The 22676-nt window shown below is 41.0% G+C and overlaps 1 protein-coding gene and 1 long non-coding RNA gene across 2 annotated transcripts in view; one reads left to right on the top strand and one right to left on the bottom strand.

Annotated features, from left to right (window-relative positions):
* Positions 1-22676, top strand: part of LOC117530142 (voltage-dependent N-type calcium channel subunit alpha-1B-like) — a 439538-nt gene that overhangs the window by 400170 nt on the left and 16692 nt on the right. The window contains 6 exon segments of the mRNA XM_034193105.1: positions 21-127; positions 3732-3874; positions 6524-6644; positions 7247-7357; positions 11453-11491; positions 15196-15451. Coding sequence (XP_034048996.1) covers positions 21-127; positions 3732-3874; positions 6524-6644; positions 7247-7357; positions 11453-11491; positions 15196-15451 — 777 coding nt within the window.
* The window catches only part of LOC117530144, a 29635-nt gene continuing 21853 nt past the window's right edge, over positions 14895-22676 (bottom strand). The window contains exons 3-4 of the long non-coding RNA XR_004566193.1: positions 15815-15817; positions 14895-14906 (exon numbers count right to left, since the gene is read on the bottom strand). This is a non-coding gene — a long non-coding RNA (uncharacterized LOC117530144). The remainder of the gene's footprint in view (positions 14907-15814; positions 15818-22676) is intronic.

Genomic DNA, 22676 nt, shown 5'->3' with positions numbered 1-22676 from the left:
ACAGGTGTGTCTTCTCACAGACAATGAACTGACTGTGGGGAAAGTCTACGCTGCTCTGATGATCTTTGACTACTACAAACAGAATCGTGCTAAAAGACTCCAGCAGAATTCTGCAGGTGGCCCTCAGGTACGGCATGTTGGTTTAAAAAAAACAAATAACTGAATCATTCAACAACTGTTTCCTCTGTGTGTGTGTGTGTGTGTATATACATATACATATACATATATATATATATATATATATATATATATATATATATATATATAGATATATATATATATATAGATATAAATTGTATTTTCAACCACCAATTTGTTTTGCAAATTTCCAGCTTATTTCAAGATCTGTCTTCATCATTTGTAAATAAATTTGAAATATTTTGTCATTACATTTTATATTTTAAGGTTTGATACATTTGAATGATAATTGACAATCAAATATACAGTGGTCCCCCCCATGTTGGTTTAAAAAAACAAATAACTGAATCATTCAACAACTGTCTCCTCTGTATGTGTGTGTGTGTGTGTATGTATGTGTGTATATATATATATATATATATATATATATATATATATATATACACGAGGTCTATTAGAAAAGTATCCGACCTTATTATTTTTTTTAAAAAACCATATGGATTTGAATCACGTGTGATTGCGTCAGACAAGCGTGAACCCTCGTGCGCATGCGTGAGTTTTTTCACGCCTGTCGGTTGCGTCATTCGCCTGTGAGCAGGCTTTGTGTGAACACTGGTCCACCCCTCTCGTCTATTTTTTATTGCGAATAAATGTCTGAACGATTTGGAGCTTTGCTGCATCAATTTTTTTTCCAGAAACTGTGAGAGACCTCCAGGTGGACACCATTCGAAAAATTAATATGGCTTTCAGGGACGATTTTATGGGGATTAAACAGATTACAGGGTGTTTCTGCCGCTTTGAGGACTGCCCACAACTCCTGAGAGCGCGGCACGCTCCCAGCCCCCATCGACAGGCTGACACCCCGCTGGAACAACCAGATCATTTCCAACGTGAAGGCTTTGTTGATCCGGGACCTCGTCTGACTTTCACAAAAAGGAAGAAGATGTGGACATCAGCACTTTATCGGCACATTCCACTGTTACAGGAGTTTTTTCATGGAAAAAGAAGCGGAGGGACGCGCCACTGAGCCGTTCATTACGCGGCATAAAACCACCTCAGTGTTGGTCTCACAGGACGGCTTTCAGGTGGATTTCAGACGGATTCCGGTTGCTTTCCAGTCGTGTGAATATCCGATTGTGATTGTGCATGAGCTGGACATGCCCAAACATGTCCTGGAAGGCTTCATCACGGCGTTTCTTTGCGCCATGCAGCTCCGCCGCGACGCGCCGAACTCCTCCGCACGTCTGTCTTAAGGTGCCGAAAAAGTGCTGATGTCCACGTCTTTTCACAATTCCTGTGCTAGTCAGATGACATACCGGATCAAGACAGCGTCCAGTTTAAAAATGAATGGCACATTTCACTGTTACAGGAGTTTTTGTCATGGAAAGAGAAGCCATGCAGAGTGGCCTTTTATTGTGGGCAGTCTAAGGCACACCTGTGCACTAATCATGGTGTCTAATCAGCATCTTGGTATGGCACACCTGTGAGGTGGGATGGATTATCTCAGCAAAGGAGAAGTGCTCACTATCACAGATTTCAACTGGTTTGTGAACAGTATTTGAGGGAAATGGTGATATTGTGTATGTGGAAAAAGTTTTAGATCTTTGAATTCATCTCATACAAAATGGGAGCAAAACCAAAAGTGTTGCGTTTATATTTTTGTTGAGTGTACATATATATATATATATGAGGTCTGTCAATAAAGTAACAGTCCTTTTTATTTTTTTCAAAAACTATATGGATTTCATTCATATGTTTTTACGTCAGACATGCTTGAACCCTCATTCGCCTGTGAGCACTCCTTGGGAAGGAGTGGTGCCACCCCCTCGTCGGATTTTCATTGTCTGGAAATGGCGGAATGAAAAGGACTTTTTTTCCATCAGAATTTTTTCAGAAGCTGTTAGAGACTGGCACCTGGAAACCATGCGAAAAATTTATCTGGCTTTCGGTGAAAATTTTACGGGCTTCACAGACAATAAGGTCTGTTACTACAGCTTTAAGGACCCCTTTAAGGACGCTCGGCGCGCCGCGCTCCAAGCTGCGTCGACGCGGCACAAGCCACCGGACCATTTCTAAATGGATGGCTCTGTGGATATGAGACCGTCGTGTGCTCTTTCTCTGGTTATCACAAGAGCTGGACATCAGCGATTTTCCGGCAGATTTTACTTTTAACAAGAGATTTTGTCATGGAAAGCCGCGCGGAGGCTTCGCGCGTAAAGACCGATTCGCTTTGGAAGTGAGACAAAGGAACACCTCCATTTCAGCGTGTCAGAGGACTTGTCCAAGGATCAACTTGTCCAAGTCCAGCAAATGCTCCAGAGGCTGTATTGTTGGTGTGAATAGTGATGCCGAAAGGAGCGAGTGCACTTCTTTTATGACCGCAATGCAGATGCCGTGCACGCGCAACACGTGCACAATGCATTCATATTACACTCGTAATATTGCCGTGGTAATCTCAATGTGTCGGATCAGTTTCCTCACTACATGCGTTATATAACTGTGATTGTTCATCATATATTTGCTATATATTATTAATATATCCGTAATTCATACTGGGACATTTGGCATTTTTGGCCATTTTCGTTGTGGTCGACAACGAACGCCCACAATTTGTATACTCAATTCATGCGCAATTAATCCTCTCCCCAGTGGGACAGGGCCCTAATATTGTATAATTTTGTCTGAACTTATGGAAAATTTAACTTTTTTTTTTTTTAACAAACTGCAGCCTCCTCATGCATTTTTAATCTTGAATTCACACTGGGCTCAGTATGTCTTTAATATACAGCGAGGACCGTAAGTATTTGGACAGTGATGCCGTTATTGTAACATTGCCTCTGTACACCATCATAACGGAGATGCAATAAAACATTCAACATGTTTTTGTAGTGCAAACTTTCAGGTTTAGTTCAAGGTTTTTACAAAAAATATTGCGCTCACCATTTTGGTACTACAGCAGTTTTTATTCACAGTCCCTCCATCTTTAAAGACCATAAGCAATTGGGCAAAATATAATTGCAAAAATGGTCACTGCCCAAATACTTACAACCCTGACTGTTGCTCTCTGTGATTTTTAAAATGTTAAACCTTATCGTGTACATGTTTCTAGGGTTATATTGGCAAATTTATTGTTTAAGTGTTACCAGCACAAAGTGACACCAACAAATTAATTCCTAACACTGATAGCTGTATTATAATGTATAAATAATTGAATAATAATAATTCAAAAGTTCAAAATTATTGGCAATGGAAGGGAAATGATTTGGGGAAAACTAAATGATTTGGTGTTTTTGTATATTGCATTTCAAAATATTAGGGCACAGTCATTACATGGTTTGTTAGTTTAAATTGGTGCCACCCCCCCGAACTGCACATCATCAGGTCTTCATGATTTTCCAATAATACGAGGGGCGATTGAGAAGTTTTGAGCCTGACCCAGGAAAAGTAGTGTGTGGTTCATCAATATTTCTTGAGAATGTGTGAAGTTTTGACTCACTGGGTGCAATGTTGAGAAATGTTGGTTTCTTAGAATGCAGAAGACCAACTTGTTCAATAGTAACTCCAGTTATCTGTGTGATTAACGTGCCCTACAGAGTACGATCGGGGCCCTGTTCCGGCCGATGCTACCCTTCACTCATATGAGGGAAGTGGAACCATCTTTCTCATTTCAACCTGAACCAGAACCTCAGATGCAGGTTCCACTGACCACCACCACCACCACCAACAGGGACATAATGTGAGTCCTTGATGACTGTGACATTATTTGTGTAAATATGGAGTTGAGTGACTGACATCACAATGTTGATCAGCAGCTTTGTGAAATATAGCCAAAAATACATTTTTGACAGAAAACTATTTCCCTCGAAACAAGGGGTGTGGTTTAAAATGATTTTTTAAACTAAACTAACAATTTAAAAAAACACACACATTTAATTATGGTGAATTACTGTTGTTTGTTGATTTGTAGACAGCAGTGCAAATAAAGGTGATTAATGGTGTATGTCAACAGAATCATATGTTTTATTTTTGTAAAATGAACAAAATTGGATCTGGATTGTTAGCTATTTGAAAGTATTACATTTATTTGTGTTTGGGGTTGTAATATACAAGATCAAATAATATAGAGGATAGGACCAGTAGACCATAAGACTATTGGACCCTCCTCACGGGGTTCAATAGTGGACAGCTAGCATAACTACTATTGGTTTTCTGCAACTAATTATCACATATGTAACATTACCCGCTTGCCATTTTAAGCATTTTTCTTTATTTGCATGACATTAGCATTTAGCATGTCTAAAAACCTGAATGTAATTTCCAAACTAAACTAGTCACTGACTGACCTCATGAGCTGTAAAGGTGCGTGCTGCCTCTAGTTTGTGCGTTCCCGGTTTCAGTGTCACCTCAACATTTGACATTTCTTGTTTGCGTTGACTGTCCACTGAATTCCTGCGAGATCTCGATTCACGTGAGATCTCCTCTTTGTTGAGGGAATACCAGTGTGCCTAGATAGAGAGAGTGGCGTCAACTCAGAACATGGCGCCATTTTGGGCCCAACTGCGCTGAACGACTGAATGAACCTTTTAATGTTTTCAACATTTTTTTTTAATCATTTAACCACATACAGCAACACATCCAGGTACAAGTACTATCAAAATAAATATAAAAATAGCTAAGCTAATTTACAATTTATGATGATTTATTTGATTAATTTAAAGCCTGATTTATGCAGCTGCAGCTCTGTAACTTTGTGTCATACAATAACGTGCGTGACAGTTTAAATTTCTCCGTCTCTGGATTATGTTTTGTTCTGGACTAATTTGACCCTCAACAAACTTTTCTTTCTACAATCATCACCTCCAGTTCAAAGGTAAGCTGTACATTTTCCTCTTTTATCGACTTTGTGCTGTAAAGTTGCAGACTTTTCTGATCCATTTATCAGTGTGCACACTGCAAATACTATTATAATATGATGGCAGATGAAGGACTGAAAGCAGCAAAGTGTGAGCACAGCCGGGCTTTTAATCATGGAAATGACTTCGGTCCCACATGCGAGTGGTTTAATGGAAGTACACTGCGATCGGACAGGACATTTTACGCGATGTGGACGAAAATCTGTTATATACGGTGTTTATTACCTGGAAAAAAATACAAAAACTTTGGGACTTTTTTGTCCGGTCACTGCGAATATCTGGTTTATAAGATGACGGTTTAGGTGAGTTTTACTGTACATGGGAGTGAACAATAAATTTGCCTCTCAAAACTTTGATGATGAAGTTGCTTCAGATTCCACACAGCTGAATTTATTTTCCCAAATTTTTCTTCTGTTCAGATCTGAAGGGAAATTGTACATCTTGAAGCCCTTGTTGTGTTTTATTTTTATTTTATGCCTTCAAACGCACCCCAACCTGGCATTTTCAGCAAATAAATAAATAAAATAGCTGGTTGTACATGCAGATAGATTAACAGCGAATGCTATTTTGAACCCAAGATGGGACCAGGAGTCACAGGACTGATTTTTTTCGACTCGTCATGTCACCACTCTCTCGATCAAGGCACACTAGGGAATACCCCCCACCACCACCACCAGAAATTTTTTGAATTTTTAGGTGCCATTTCCTGCACTTTGGGTTTCATTTTACTGCAAAATACACCACAGAGAACAGAAAGGTTCAAACTTGTTTTTAGTCGTTTAACTTGTGTACAATGTTGAATGTGATGCTATGACGTTATGATGACAAGTAATAGAGATGGGAGGTGGAGGAGGTGATGGTCTAGTGGTTAAGGTGTTGGGCTTGAGTCCAGAAGATCATGGGTTCAAATCCCCGCCTGACTGGAAATTTACTAAGGGCCCTTGGGCAAGGCCTTTAATCCCCTCTTGCTCCCGGTGTGTAGTGAGTGCTTTGTATGGCAGCACCCTGACATCGGGGTGAATGTGACGCATAATTGTAAAGCTATATAAATGCAGTCCATTTACCATTTTACGATTAGAGAACATTTGAAATGTCTGTGGCCAAAAAAACACCTTTGGTACACCTTGCTGAATCATGGTCTGGTATAAACGTGTCTAGCTGAGTCACCTGTTGCTGAATACTCTATTCAGAAACACACTTTTATTTTTTTAGCCCATGAGAAGGAGGTTGGTGCACACAGATCCCCCCCGCCCTGCCCCTTCCAGATCTGCCCCTGTTGTGGAAACTGTGGACGCTCCAGGACTGGATCAGTCAGTGAATTGTGGTGACAGTGACAAATTAAAAGAGGGTTTGGAATAGCAAATGTTAGTGTTGAGGTGTGGTTGGGGTATAAATTCTTGCCATCAGGGTGCTGCAGCCCCATTGACCCCCCCCACCTTGGAACCGCCTATGACACTGATCTGTGTTAACAGGCTGAACCAGAGGAGCGCCATCAAACATTCTCAGTCTGGAGATGTTGCTCAAAGGCCTAAAGACCGGAGGAAGCTCCAAAGAGGCCAATCAGAGGACAAGGACCAACCTGCCAAACCTCAGGTAGACACACCAAACACACACCTGTTTAAAAAAATAAATAAATAAAAAATCTCAACGTGAACTCTGAATCTTCAGGCTTTAATTACAGTTTTCTCCTCACAATTAGTGTTAATTAGGAACTGAATTTAAAGATTTTTGCAGCTACAAATTGTGAATATATTGCATTAATATCACAAAATATTTATAAACTGTTTTAAAAGATTAAACTTGTGTGCATGTGTGTGTGTGTTGGGGGTCCTTTTTGTTTTGTTTTCTGTGTTTTTAATATGAGCACTTTGAAAATTCAAACCTTAAAGTGTTTATTATGATTATTATTATTATTATTTTATTATTATTATTTTACTCTGGTTTTCGAGGAACATTTTGGCCCATAAATGCAGGATTGTTATTTTTTTACACAATTTTAAAACAATTTTACATGTTCATATTATTGCGATTTATTTATTTTGTGCACATGATGTTTATGCAAAAAGATTCCAGCTTTATGTACGAGTCACTGCAAAAACAGATTTACACACAGCGCCACTGCATGCCCCCAGACCTGAGCTGAGACCCGTGTGGCGTTCACTGTCACCTGTGCTTTTCTGCTGTTGTCCCGTCAGGAAGCCGTTGAGATGAAGCCAGTGGAGAATGTTTCCGATACAGAGAGATATCCCGGCCTGGAAGGTCACTGCCGAGCGGCTTCTCTGCCCCGACTCAACGCCGAGTACTATGTAAGCGCTCGCTGATGGTGACATCCATCATCAAAAAAGATGCATTACTGCTCACACAAAAGATCAGTGTACTTGAGTCATGCATCTTTTTTCACGCTGTGATCTTATAATAGCAGGTTCATAAAACACTGACACCAGATATATTTTTCACCTGAATGAAAAAAAAAATCAAAAGGCTGAGAGATGTGACTGTAAAATTAAATGAGGCGGCGGCCTGCGTGGGCGGCCGGCATTGGCAGTGAGTTGGTAGCTGTGGTTCTGTAGGAGAGATTAAAAAGGCTGATGTGAGGCTGCGTGGGAGCAGGTTACTGAACACAGCAGAGAGCTCACTGAAGCAGAGTCTGGATCCGTCAACTCACATCAGCTCATCCTGCCGACTCCTCCACATCGGTCATTTTACATTTATGTACAGAGGAAGAAACTCAGAATAGACACGGGCTCAGCAGCGGCGTGGACAGCGTGCAGTAACTCTGTCCATTTCTACAATTAGTCCGGTCAGTAAGTATTTGGACACCTCTGAACACCACAACAAAGATAAAATGAAACAATCAAGATGTAGACGCTCAGGGCCCCTACTTCAAGGAGAAACTGAGGGACTGTGCAAGGAGAAAACTAGTGAGGGAAGCCACTAGACACGCATGACAACTCTGAAGGGGTTATCGGCATCTATGGCTGAGATTAGGTGAACACACAAGTAGGAGATGAGTGAGGAAAGCCAGTAGTCACTCAGTACAATTCAGAGGGAATTATAGGCTTTCGTGACTGAGGGACCATGCAACAGAAAGACTAGGAGTCATAGGCTTCTGTGACTGAGACTCAATGAATGCACAAGAAGATGAGTGAGGGAAGCTAGTAGACACCCACACCATTCAGAAAGGGTTGTAGGCTTCTGTGACGGAATGGCCATGCAAGAAGAAGACTAGTGAGGGAAGCCACTCAACACCCATGACAACTCTGAAGGAGTCATAGGCTTCTGTGACTGAATGACCATGCAAGAAGATGAGTGAGGGAAGCCACTTGACACCCATGACAACTCTGAAGGAATCATAGGCTTCTGTGACTGAATGACCATGCAAGAAGAAGACTAGTGAGGGAAGCCACTAGACACCCATGATAACACTGAAGGAGTCATAGGCTTCTGTGACTGAATGACCATGCAAGAAGAAGACTAGTGAGGGAAGCCACTAGACACCCATGACAACTCTGAAAGAGTCATAGGCTTCTGTGACTAAATGACCATGCAGGAAGATGAGTGAGGGAAGCCACTTGACACCCATGACAACTCTGAAGGAATCATAGGCTTCTGTGACTAAATGACCATGCAAGAAGAAGACTAGTGAGGGAAGCCACTAGACACCCATGACAACTCTGAAGGAGTCATAGGCATCTGTGACTGTGGTTGCAGAAACTGGGGATAGTGCAGTTTTAGTCTGTTGCAGCTGTGACAGCTCCATGGTGTGGTGGCACAGAAAAGGATTTTCTTAGAAAGATGTAAAATTTCACTTACAGTTTGCCAGAAGGCACATGGGAAACTCAACCTATTTTCTGGGTGAAAATCCTTCTCTGTTCCATTACATGTGTAGCTAGAACTTTTTAATGCTGCAGACACGATGCACAGTTTCTCAAATCACAGCCACAGAAGCATCTAACTATTTCAGAGTTGCCTGAGTATTTTGGTGGCTTCACTAGTCTCCTTTTTTGCACACTCAATCAGTATTTGAGAACTCCCTACTTCAGATTTACCATCCAGTGTTTGTGTTTCTTGATGAGTGGTGTAAGAGACGCATTCAGTGACTTGGAAATGCTCATGTTGTTCATCCCCTGACTTGTTTGGCTGTAAAAGTGATGATTTGTATCAAGAATAATTGTTGTATTTTGTTTGTCCGATTACTTATGGGCTCTGAAAATTTAGGGGCTGTGCATGAAAATGGCTTTTAATCCAAGAAGGGTTCATGCGAAACATATTGATTGATTGATCTATTGATTCATTCATGTGTTGTTGTTGTTGTGTGAAGAGGCAAAATTACAGAAATTGTCTGACTGTACAAATGAATGATGAATAATAATTTGTGACAGCATGAATTCATAATGTTTGTTGTTTAACTGTGAGAATTCAAATTGAAAAAAAAAAATAATTCTCCTTTATATATTGCAAATTAAAATCTAACCTTATGTTTTTAAGTGTTACATAATATAATGCCTTTTTAATAATTTAGGTGTAAGTTTATTCTATAGAATATTCACAACAGAAACTTTGATTTATTTTTAATGATTAACAACTGTTTGGTGTAATCGAGTTTCAGCGTTGCTGTTTTTTTTTTTTTAATTTCCTCACTTTGCATCACACTCGCTGTGGAACTAATTTAAGTCGTGATATGTTGTGTAACCACAGTAAGGCTTTACTTTTTGTCATTTCCTTCTTTTCATCCATTTTTTCCTCTCATTTTGTGAGTTACATTGATGTTGAAGATTGTTTTTTTTTCTCCTGTCCTATTCATTTGCTTGTTTCCTGGATTGTTTCACTCGTTTGCTTCTGTGTGCTCACTGTCATGTTTGAGCCTCTCAGATATTATCATTACGCTGTCCATCTCTAATTGATTTCCGTTAAAATAAAAACTTGGATCATTTAACACTGATATCTTCAGACTCTTCTGCGTCATGATAAATACAAGAGCAATCTGAGATTTCTTATGTCCGGCAATCCGGATCACCTCCAAAATTGAGTGGAGTCTTTGATGTGAATCTGTGAAGTGTTTTGACGTAATCCTTAAAAGCCTATATAAAGTGAAACTTGATCCAGAATCCGGATTTGGACCACCTCCAAAACTGAGTGGAGGCTTCCATGGCCTAATATGTATCTGTGGTGAAAATGTGGTGAGAATTCATGAAGTAGTTTTGACGTAATACTTCAGAGCCTATATAAAGTGAATCTTGATCCAGAATCCAGATTTGGATCACATCCAAAATTTAAAGGAGTATCCCATGGCCTAATATGTACTTGTGGTGAAAATTTGGTAAGAATCTGTGAAGTAGTTTTGAAGTAATCCTTCAAAGCTTATATAAAGTGAAACTTAATCCAGAATCTGGATCCAGATCACCTCCAAATTGAGTGGAGTCTTCCATGCCCTAATATCTATTTGTGGTGCAAATTTAGTGAGAATCCGTGAAGTAGTTTTGATGTAATTCTTCAAAGCGTATATAAAGACAAATCTTGATCCAGAATTCGGATTTGGACCTGGATCACCCTCAAAATTTAAAGGAGTATTCAATGGCCTAATGTCTATCAGTGGTGAAAAATTGGTGAGAATCCATGAAGTAGTTTTGACGTAATTCTTAAAAGCATATATATATATAAAGTGAAACTTGATCCAGAATCCGTATCCGGATCATCTCCAATATTTAATGGGTTCTTCCATGGCCTAATATCTACCTGTGGTGAAAACTTTGTGAAAATCCGTGCAGTAGTTTTTGACATAATCTTGCTAAGAGACAGACGCAGGTGATTTTATTACGTACTTGGCGGATGTAATAAAGCCATGCACAACAGAAGTGAATCTATTTTTTAATTCCCTTTTTATTTGAATTAGACTGTTATCATTTTTCCAAATATTTTGAGATGGGAATTTCTGAATCCTAAATTTGAGAAATGGTGCCAAACACGTGAGGCAGCTCGAGTGTGTGAACATATTGGACATGTGACCTTCGGTAATTGAGGTCAGAATTTATCTGGCGCTTTATCACTCTGAAGCTGCTTTTCCTGCACGTTTGTGCAGTTTCCAAATGGCACTTTTCCCGTCTGAGGAAAAGTGCTGCGGTTGTTTCAGTGCAGGCTTCACAGAGACAGTTTTGCAGCAGAATTTTGAACAGGAAGTGGCACATTATGCAGTTATACACATGTAATGGTAAGAGACGAGAGGTCCAAAATCGGATGATGTCTCTCTGCTGTCACTTCTGCTTCTTCTTGCCTCTCGTTGCTTTTTTGCTCTCTCTATCTCTAAACTCTGGCCTTCCCGCTCCCTTCCCTGTTTTTGTCCTGATTCTGATGCTCACGGCTAATGTTTTGCCCACCTCCCTCTTGTGTGTGCTGTCTGATAGCGGAGCCACCCTCGCCACGCCCCCGGGACCCACCTGGCAGTATGTACCACCTGTTGCACCATCTCTCTCCTTCTTCCTCTTCTTCTTCTCTGTCACTCTGCTGTTCCTCTTCTTTTCTTGCCGTGTTTGCTTCCATGTGCTCATCGCTCACAAACAGTGTTGTGATTCTCCTGGAGTCGGTGTGTGCACACACAATATGTCCAACACACACATTCATTCAGAAAAGCATCAATCATGATTTTGACATTTTGTCCCCGGTGACAGTCCTCATCTGTGTATCTCGGGTTTGTCGAGCATTTTGTGGGACTTTAATGAGCTCCAGCAGTGCTACACTTTGGTAACACATGGTTGGGTGTGTGTGTGTGTGTGTGTGTGTGTGTTTTAGTTTTGTGTCGGTGTGTGATTGTGTAACAAGGCAGGAACAGTGCTGCTGCTCTTCTGCTTTGAAACAATTGTATTTCTGGAAACTTCCTACCCTGCTATACGGTGGCCAAGAGAGGCCACAACAGATCCAAATTAAGACAACAAGCAAACACAAATACAAAAAACAACAACAAAGAAAAAACAGCATCAATTCAACAACAGGTAGTTGTTGTAAAACATCTCGGAAATTGGGAGGGAAAAAAATGCTTGCGAATGCAGAAAACACAAACAATTATAACTTACAGCGCATGTAACACTTTTATAAATTCATGCAAACACAAAGAGATGTTCTGCAAGTAGGCACAACAAGATGTGCAAACAACTCAAAAAGCCATTTCTACCAAGAGGACTTCAACTTACAAACTGTTCAAAACATCATGGTGATCTTCTATCTTTATCTCTACGTGATCGGCAAAGCTGAGTAAGTTCAGCTCCTTTAGTGATGATTTTATTCTTAGGTTAGCTATATTTCTTATTTCATTTTTTACAATGCATTGAACATTATAGATGAGTAAAAGTCCAGACAGAAGCCTTTTTTGTGTGTGTGTTTCTAGTATTTCTGTTACATTGTTGTGTGTCTGTTTTTCAGAGTGTTGTCAGTTTACAGCACACACACATTATCAAATTAAATTGTTGAATGTGCTGTAGGTTATATCTAGGTGCTCTGTTGGTGTTTTCTCAATTTGCAAGATGTTTTTGATGCAGCTACCTGTTGTAAAGGTGTGTGCGTGCGTTGGTGCGTGCGTTTATAAGTGATTTCTGTGCTACTGTACTGTTGTCTTAACTTGGAAGTGGTGTGGCGTCTCATGACCACCATACTTCTAACCTTAACTGTTATTTAATCCAGCCAGTCTTAAAATCTCACTTTTCTGGATCCAAAATATTGAGTGTGACACAGTTAATATTGTTAAACCTTCACCATTATCCACCTTTTTTGTCATATGAAATTAAATTTGAGAGAAAAACTGTATTATGATGATATTTCAGAAGGAAGATTTTAAGACATGTTTAAGTTTAATTGATAATGTGATGTTTTTTGTGTGTTGTTGGGTTTTTTTTTTTAAGTGTTGTGATATTGTATCTAACTGTAGCTACAGACTGGACTCACTGTTGGATGGAAAGAAAGGAACAGTACAATCACCCAAAATCAGTTATGAACAATTTCCATTATAAATTCATATTTATATTCCACATCCTGTCTGGATCACAGAAGCCCATCTTCCTGCTCCTCCTGTGGGATCAGAGGTGCTCCCATGTTTGATGGTATATTCCTGAATATTTTTGATATTTTCGATATAAGAATGACTGAAAATGTTGGGTGGTTGCGGCTGTTCTGGTTTTGATCTCATCAGTTTGGTACCTGGTAGCTGTTGCTGGCCTGTAAAATAAGAAATTCTGTGGGGTTGTTGACAATGGCATTAAAAAAAATCATACATGTAGAACTAATTACTGCACAGAAATACTCCAACACATGGCTTCAAACACTGATTTCTATATATTGACATGTTAGAGAATGCTTATAAACTGCTAACTATGCAGTTACACACATCTTACATGCAGTTGCATGTTTTTGTGACTATGTCTCTTGGGAGGATCCTTGGGTACCACTGGAATGACTTTGTGTCAAATATGCGGTTACTTAGGGAGGCTCAGATGAGGAGCATCACTTGCATTGTGAGGGAACATCAGCTTTGAAATGTGGTGCATTTCTCTGAGCATGACCAGCACGTAGGTGCTTCAAGACAGCTTCTCCATGTCTGTAAGTTGCACATGCATAACGATAACATCTCACTGAGTTTCCTAAAACAGTAAGTAAAAAACTGTTGGAGTTGTGAACGAAGTTGTGATTGGATCAAATCCATAAACAGAACACAGCTGGATTCATGCATGCATGTGCCCAGGCTGAAGAACAAGGGCGCAAAGTCAAGGGCCCCACACTCTTGTCTGCTAAAATGTTGTGGAGAACACAAAAACTAATAATTACAAAATGAACACACAACACACAAAATAATTACAAGTAGCAACTAATAACATCCCGACAGTTGCAAGCACAAAGGAAAGGATAATAATAATAATAATAATAATACAAGCGAAGCGCCGTGCAGCTCGCTTATGGTACAGGGATCCCAAACAGGAAGTGCCAAATTTTGAGTCCACAATGAAACAGGAAATGTCAAATGTTGAACACTTCCTGGCATGTGTGGAGCTAGAGCGGAGGCCAGGGTTGCACTGGACTCCCCTGAAATCTGACTGGACACAGATGATTGACATGTCACGGCGCCACACATCTGGTTGAAAAGAGCTGCATTTTGAAATCAGTGAGTCACATTGACTGCTAGGTTCCTCCTGTCCAGTAGTTGGTGCTGTGTACCACAAAAAGTTCTAATCCAACTTAGAAGAAGAAGAAAAATGTTTGCCTCAGATTTTATCTGAACACGTTTGGACCATGGACTATGGCGGAGCATGATTTCATAATAAGATGGGGCAGCAGCACATCTGAGTCTGACTCTCTACACCCAAAGCGATCAAAGGGAATAATGTGATTATTAACCATTAGATGACAAAGTAAAACCTCTAAAATCATTCTAAAGTCAGTTTTAAGCAGAAAGGAGGCCCTTTTTAAGCAGAAACTAGGTAATAATCGGTGAATCAATGCTGATGCTTATTATTTTATTTTTAGCAGGGACTGTTCGGTTGGCGACACCGGGTCCAGGGTTCTAAGGCCACATTGTGCCTCAGTCTCCCTGTATCTGTGTAGTTGTGTCCGCAGTGACATCTGGTGTAAAACTTGTGCCAAATCAACATATGGATCCATTCTGGATCAAGAGGATCTCACACACATCATGCTTGAGTTGAAATCAAATTATAATTGTAATGCACAGAGATTGTTGGATTTATTTGGAGAGTATCTGTCTCAGGATTGAGTGACTGGTGTATAGCAGAGATAACTTGACGTGACCCCCAAAAAATTTTAAAAAGAAAAAAAAAATAATTGTACAGTTGTGAAACTGCTAACAACTCTGAAAATGAGCTTCTCTGGACCACTTCAGAACATTAGTATAAAACACCACAAAGGCCACTGTCACCAGCCCACCGCTTCTTCATTCACTAACAAACAGTCCTGCTAGCGTACAAGTTTTGTATTTACTGTGGGAGAGTTGCTCATTCTTCTCAAACCTTTTAAATATCTGTGCCTGGAGAAGAACAGGTTGAGTATCAATCTTTGGTCCTGTCATTTGTCTGTCATGGATATTTATGTGGATGAGACATAACCTGATCCACTTCCTTCTCACTAACTACCATGTGTCTGTTTCTGTCAGCCGATAGCCGACCTTAGTCCTATAAGACGTTCGGCATCTTCTCTAACGCCACAGCACCCCCAGGAGATCAGTCTGAAGGAGTACAGCCTGGAACGGTCTGGCCCAGCACAATCCTCCACAAGCCCGGGACAGGCCCAAGTCCAGGACAGGTCCCACCACCATCACCATCATCACCACTGCCATCACCGCCGGGACAAAGACAAGAAGCAGAAATCGCTGGACAGTGCAGTGGCAGTGGCGCCGTCCATCACTGTCGGTAAGAAAAAGTGAAGACCCACCCACCCAAATAACCCACAGTGATCAGGAACTTTAGTTTTAGATGACCTTAGCGATTTTAATGGGTTTTATTTTTAGATGATATTGGGGAATTTGCTTGGTTTTATTTTTAAGGCAGTATTGCGGAATTTAATGGCTTTTAATTGTAGGTGATATTGGGGTTTTTGATGGGTTTTATTGTTAGATGATTTTGGGGATTTCAATGGCTTTTCTTATTAGATGATATTGGGGATTTTGATGGGTTGTATTTTTTTTTTTCATTATGTTTTTGAACTGAACTTGGCACACACACACACACACACACACAAAACTCCTAACTTCTACAAGAATTCATACAAGGCACTCACTTTTTGATACCAATCTGTTATTACTATCATTCAGTTCATTTTATTTATACAACATCAAACCACAACATAAGTTGCCACACAGTGGTACACATGGGTAAGGTAGAAACCTTTCCCATGCCTTGAGTAAGCACAATGGTGGAGGGTGGACCATTGTGGTGGATTGTGGTGGAGGGTGGACTTTTTTTCTGGTTCCGGAGCACAGCGGTGTTCTGCTGTATCTGTTAGCTGTTTGAACTGAGCTGTTTGAGTTCTTTGAATTAACAGTCTTTTTCAAGACTTTTTTACTTTTTTTTACTTTTTCACCGTGCTCCAACGCCTAAAGAAGACCTCTAACGGTCGAAGCATCGCGACGGAGCTCTTTTATCAGCTAACCTTCATCAGCGTTGGCAAGCTAACTAGCTTGCTAACGCTTTCGTTTTTATTTTTATTTTATTTTTTAGCACTGTTGTCGTGCTGCTCCACAGCCTGCCTAGTGGATTTTTATTTTATTTTAGCACTGTCGTGCGTTACCTGTGCTGCTCCACAGCCTGTCCAGTGGATTTTTATTTTATTTTTTACCACTGTTGTCGTGTGTTACCTGTGCTGCTCCACAGCCTGTCCAGTGGATTTTTATTTTATTTTTTACCACTGTTGTCGTGTGTTACCTGTGCTGCTCCACAGCCTGTCCAGTGGATTTTTATTTTATTTTTTACCACTGTTGTCGTGCGTTACCTGTGCTGCTCCACAGCCTGTCCAGTGGATTTTTATTTTATTTTTTACCACTGTTGTCGTGCGTTACCTGTGCTGCTCCACAGCCTGTCCAGTGGATTTTGATTTTTATTTTATTTTTTTGGGCGCTGTTGTCGTGCGTTACCTGTGCTGCTCCACAGCCTGTCCAGTGGATTTTTATTTAGCGCTGTTGTCGTGCGTTACCTGTGCTGCTCCACAGCCTGTCTAGTGGATTTTTATTTTGTTTTAGCACTGTTGTCGTGCGTTGCCTGTGCTGCTCCACAGCCTGTCCAGTGGATTTTTATTTTTATTTTATTTTATTTTTAGCACTGTTGTTGTGCGTTACCTGTGCTGCTCCACAGCCTGTCCAGTGGATTTTTATTTTTATTTTATTTTATTTTTTAGCACTGTTGTTGTGCGTTACCTGTGCTGCTCCACAGCCTGTCCAGTGGATTTTTATTTTTATTTTATTTTATTTTTTAGCACTGTTGTTGTGCGTTACCTGTGCTGCTCCACAGCCTGTCTAGTGGATTTTTATTTTATTTTAGCACTGTTGTCGTGCGTTACCTGTGCTGCTCCACAGCCTGTCCAGTGGATTTTTATTTTATTTTTTAGCACTGTTGTCGTGCGTTACCTGTGCTGCTCCACAGCCTGTTCAGTGGATTTTTATTTTATTTTTTGGCGCTGTTGTCGTGCGTTGCCTGTGCTGCTCCACAGCCTGTCCAGTGGATTTTTATTTTATTTTTTAGCACTGTTGTCGTGCGTTACCTGTGCTGCTCCACAGCCTGTTCAGTGGATTTTTATTTTATTTTTAGCACTGTTGTCGTGCGTTACCTGTGCTGCTCCACAGCCTGTCCAGTGGATTTTTATTTTATTTTTTACCACTGTTGTCGTGTGTTACCTGTGCTGCTCCACAGCCTGTCCAGTGGATTTTTATTTTATTTTTTACCACTGTTGTCGTGTGTTACCTGTGCTGCTCCACAGCCTGTTCAGTGGATTTTTATTTTATTTTTTAGCACTGTTGTCGTGCGTTACCTGTGCTGCTCCACAGCCTGTCCAGTGGATTTTTATTTAGCGCTGTTGTCGTGCGTTACCTGTGCTGCTCCACAGCCTGTCTAGTGGATTTTTATTTTGTTTTAGCGCTGTTGTCGTGCGTTACCTGTGCTGCTCCACAGCCTGTCTAGTGGATTTTTATTTTGTTTTAGCACTGTTGTCGTGCGTTGCCTGTGCTGCTCCACAGCCTGTCCAGTGGATTTTTATTTTTATTTTATTTTATTTTTTAGCACTGTTGTTGTGCGTTACCTGTGCTGCTCCACAGCCTGTCCAGTGGATTTTTATTTTTATTTTATTTTATTTTTTAGCACTGTTGTTGTGCGTTACCTGTGCTGCTCCACAGCCTGTCCAGTGGATTTTTATTTTTATTTTATTTTATTTTTTAGCACTGTTGTTGTGCGTTACCTGTGCTGCTCCACAGCCTGTCTAGTGGATTTTTATTTTATTTTAGCACTGTTGTCGTGCGTTACCTGTGCTGCTCCACAGCCTGTCCAGTGGATTTTTATTTTATTTTTTAGCACTGTTGTCGTGCGTTACCTGTGCTGCTCCACAGCCTGTTCAGTGGATTTTTATTTTATTTTTGGCGCTGTTGTCGTGCGTTGCCTGTGCTGCTCCACAGCCTGTCCAGTGGATTTTTATTTTATTTTTTAGCACTGTTGTCGTGCGTTACCTGTGCTGCTCCACAGCCTGTTCAGTGGATTTTTATTTTATTTTTTAGCACTGTTGTCGTGCGTTACCTGTGCTGCTCCACAGCCTGTCCAGTGGATTTTTATTTTATTTTTTACCACTGTTGTCGTGTGTTACCTGTGCTGCTCCACAGCCTGTCCAGTGGATTTTTATTTTATTTTTTACCACTGTTGTCGTGTGTTACCTGTGCTGCTCCACAGCCTGTTCAGTGGATTTTTATTTTATTTTTTAGCACTGTTGTCGTGCGTTACCTGTGCTGTTCCACAGCCTGTCCAGTGGATTTTTATTTTATTTTTTACCACTGTTGTCGTGTGTTACCTGTGCTGCTCCACAGCCTGTCCAGTGGATTTTTATTTTATTTTTTACCACTGTTGTCGTGTGTTACCTGTGCTGCTCCGCAGCCTGTCCAGTGGATTTTTATTTTATTATTTTATTTTATTTTATTTTTTTTTTTTTTATTTTTTTTTTTTTATTTTTTTTTTAGCACTGTTGTTGTGCGTTACCTGTGCTGCTCCACAGCCTGTCCAGTGGATTTTTATTTTATTTTTTACCACTGTTGTCGTGCGTTACCTGTGCTGCTCCACAGCCTGTCCAGTGGATTTTTATTTTATTTTTACCACTGTTGTCGTGCGTTACCTGTGCTGCTCCACAGCCTGTCCAGTGGATTTTGATTTTTATTTTATTTTTTTGGGCGCTGTTGTCGTGCGTTACCTGTGCTGCTCCACAGCCTGTCCAGTGGATTTTTATTTAGCGCTGTTGTCGTGCGTTACCTGTGCTGCTCCACAGCCTGTCTAGTGGATTTTTATTTTGTTTTAGCACTGTTGTCGTGCGTTGCCTGTGCTGCTCCACAGCCTGTCCAGTGGATTTTTATTTTTATTTTATTTTATTTTTTAGCACTGTTGTTGTGCGTTACCTGTGCTGCTCCACAGCCTGTCCAGTGGATTTTTATTTTTATTTTATTTTATTTTTTAGCACTGTTGTTGTGCGTTACCTGTGCTGCTCCACAGCCTGTCCAGTGGATTTTTATTTTATTTTATTTTATTTTTTAGCACTGTTGTTGTGCGTTACCTGTGCTGCTCCACAGCCTGTCCAGTGGATTTTTATTTTTATTTTATTTTATTTTTTAGCACTGTTGTTGTGCGTTACCTGTGCTGCTCCACAGCCTGTCCAGTGGATTTTATTTTTATTTTATTTTATTTTTTAGCACTGTTGTTGTGCGTTACCTGTGCTGCTCCACAGCCTGTCTAGTGGATTTTTATTTTGTTTTAGCACTGTTGTCGTGCGTTGCCTGTGCTGCTCCACAGCCTGTCCAGTGGATTTTGATTTTGATTTTATTTTTTTGGCACTGTTGTCGTGTGTTACCTGTGCTGCTCCACAGCCTGTCTAGTGGATTTTTATTTTATTTTTTACCACTGTTGTCGTGTGTTACCTGTGCTGCTCCGCAGCCTGTCCAGTGGATTTTTATTTTATTATTTTATTTTATTTATTTATTTATTTTATTTTTTTTTTAGCACTGTTGTCGTGCGTTACCTGTGCTGCTCCACAGCCTGTCCAGTGGATTTTTATTTTATTTTTTACCACTGTTGTCGTGCGTTACCTGTGCTGCTCCACAGCCTGTCCAGTGGATTTTGATTTTTATTTTATTTTTTTGGGCGCTGTTGTCGTGCGTTACCTGTGCTGCTCCACAGCCTGTCCAGTGGATTTTTATTTAGCGCTGTTGTCGTGCGTTACCTGTGCTGCTCCACAGCCTGTCTAGTGGATTTTTATTTTGTTTTAGCACTGTTGTCGTGCGTTGCCTGTGCTGCTCCACAGCCTGTCCAGTGGATTTTTATTTTTATTTTATTTATTTTTTAGCACTGTTGTTGTGCGTTACCTGTGCTGCTCCACAGCCTGTCCAGTGGATTTTTATTTTGTTTTAGCACTGTTGTTGTGCGTTACCTGTGCTGCTCCACAGCCTGTCTAGTGGATTTTTATTTTGTTTTAGCACTGTTGTCGTGCGTTACCTGTGCTGCTCCACAGCCTGTCTAGTGGATTTTTATTTTGTTTTAGCACTGTTGTCGTGCGTTACCTGTGCTGCTCCACAGCCTGTCTAGTGGATTTTTATTTTGTTTTAGCACTGTTGTTGTGCGTTACCTGTGCTGCTCCACAGCCTGTCTAGTGGATTTCTATTTTGTTTTAGCACTGTTGTCGTGCGTTACCTGTGCTGCTCCACAGCCTGTCTAGTGGATTTTTATTTTGTTTTAGCACTGTTGTCGTGCGTTACCTGTGCTGCTCCACAGCCTGTCTAGTGGATTTTTATTTTGTTTTAGCACTGTTGTTGTGCGTTACCTGTGCTGCTCCACAGCCTGTCTAGTGGATTTTTATTTTGTTTTAGCACTGTTGTCGTGCGTTACCTGTGCTGCTCCACAGCCTGTCTAGTGGATTTTTATTTTGTTTTAGCACTGTTGTCGTGCGTTACCTGTGCTGCTCCACAGCCTGTCTAGTGGATTTCTATTTTGTTTTAGCACTGTTGTCGTGCGTTACCTGTGCTGCTCCACAGCCTGTCTAGTGGATTTTTATTTTGTTTTAGCACTGTTGTCGTGCGTTACCTGTGCTGCTCCACAGCCTGTCTAGTGGATTTTTATTTTGTTTTAGCACTGTTGTTGTGCGTTACCTGTGCTGCTCCACAGCCTGTCTAGTGGATTTTTATTTTGTTTTAGCACTGTTGTCGTGCGTTACCTGTGCTGCTCCACAGCCTGTCTAGTGGATTTTTATTTTGTTTTAGCACTGTTGTTGTGCGTTACCTGTGCTGCTCCACAGCCTGTCTAGTGGATTTTTATTTTGTTTTAGCACTGTTGTTGTGCGTTACCTGTGCTGCTCCACAGCCTGTCTAGTGGATTTTTATTTTGTTTTAGCACTGTTGTCGTGCGTTACCTGTGCTGCTCCACAGCCTGTCTAGTGGATTTCTATTTTGTTTTAGCACTGTTGTCGTGCGTTACCTGTGCTGCTCCACAGCCTGTCTAGTGGATTTTTATTTTGTTTTAGCACTGTTGTCGTGCGTTACCTGTGCTGCTCCACAGCCTGTCTAGTGGATTTTTATTTTGTTTTAGCACTGTTGTTGTGCGTTACCTGTGCTGCTCCACAGCCTGTCTAGTGGATTTTTATTTTGTTTTAGCACTGTTGTCGTGCGTTGCCTGTGCTGCTCCACAGCCTGTCCAGTGGATTTTATTTTTATTTTATTTTATTTTTTAGCACTGTTGTTGTGCGTTACCTGTGCTGCTCCACAGCCTGTCCAGTGGATTTTTATTTTTATTTTATTTTATTTTTTAGCACTGTTGTTGTGCGTTACCTGTGCTGCTCCACAGCCTGTCTAGTGGATTTTTATTTTGTTTTAGCACTGTTGTCGTGCGTTACCTGTGCTGCTCCACAGCCTGTCTAGTGGATTTTTATTTTGTTTTAGCACTGTTGTCGTGCGTTGCCTGTGCTGCTCCACAGCCTGTCCAGTGGATTTTTATTTTTATTTTATTTTATTTTTTAGCACTGTTGTTGTGCGTTACCTGTGCTGCTCCACAGCCTGTCTAGTGGATTTTTATTTTATTTTAGCACTGTTGTCGTGCGTTACCTGTGCTGCTCCACAGCCTGTCTAGTGTCGGATTCCCTGTTTGGGAATCCGCTAGCTTAGCGTAGCTACTAGCTCTTAGCCGTTTTAGCATGGCGGCTTCTCCTGTCTCTCCCGTACTTTTCTGCTCTGGGTGTGAAATGTTTAGTTATTCCTCGGCCTCTTTTAGCAGTAACGGTACTTGTAATAAGTGCAGCTTATTCGTAGCTTTGGAGGCCAGGCTGGGCGAATTGGAGGCTCGGCTCCGCACCGTGGAAAATTCTACAGCTAGCCAGGCCCCTGTAGTCGGTGCGGACCAAGGTAGCTTAGCCGCCGTTAGTTCCCCCCTGGCAGACCCCGTGCAGTCGGGAAGGCAGGCTGACTGGGTGACTGTGAGGAGGAAGCGTAGCCCTAAACAGAAGCCCCGTGTACACCGTCAACCCGTTCACATCTCTAACCGTTTTTCCCCACTCGACGATACACTCGCCAAGGATCAAACTCTGGTTATTGGCGACTCTGTTTTGAGAAATGTGAAGTTAGCGACACCAGCAACCATTGTCAATTGTCTTCCGGGGGCCAGAGCAGGCGACATCGAAGGACATTTGAAATTGCTGGCTAAGGCTAAGCGTAAATTTGGTAAGATTGTAATTCACGTCGGCAGTAATGACACTCGGTTACGCCAATCGGAGGTCACTAAAATTAACATTGAATCGGTGTGTAACTTTGCAAAAACAATGTCGGACTCTGTTGTTTTCTCTGGGCCCCTCCCCAATCAGACCGGGAGTGACATGTTTAGCCGCATGTTCTCCTTGAATTGCTGGCTGTCTGAGTGG

The sequence above is a fragment of the Thalassophryne amazonica genome, chromosome 17 (genome assembly GCF_902500255.1).
Source record: "Thalassophryne amazonica chromosome 17, fThaAma1.1, whole genome shotgun sequence".
In the NCBI taxonomy this organism is placed as follows: Eukaryota; Metazoa; Chordata; class Actinopteri; order Batrachoidiformes; family Batrachoididae; genus Thalassophryne; species Thalassophryne amazonica.
The sequence above is the reverse complement of the archived record's forward strand: the minus strand, read 5'-3'. Positions and strand labels throughout refer to the sequence as shown.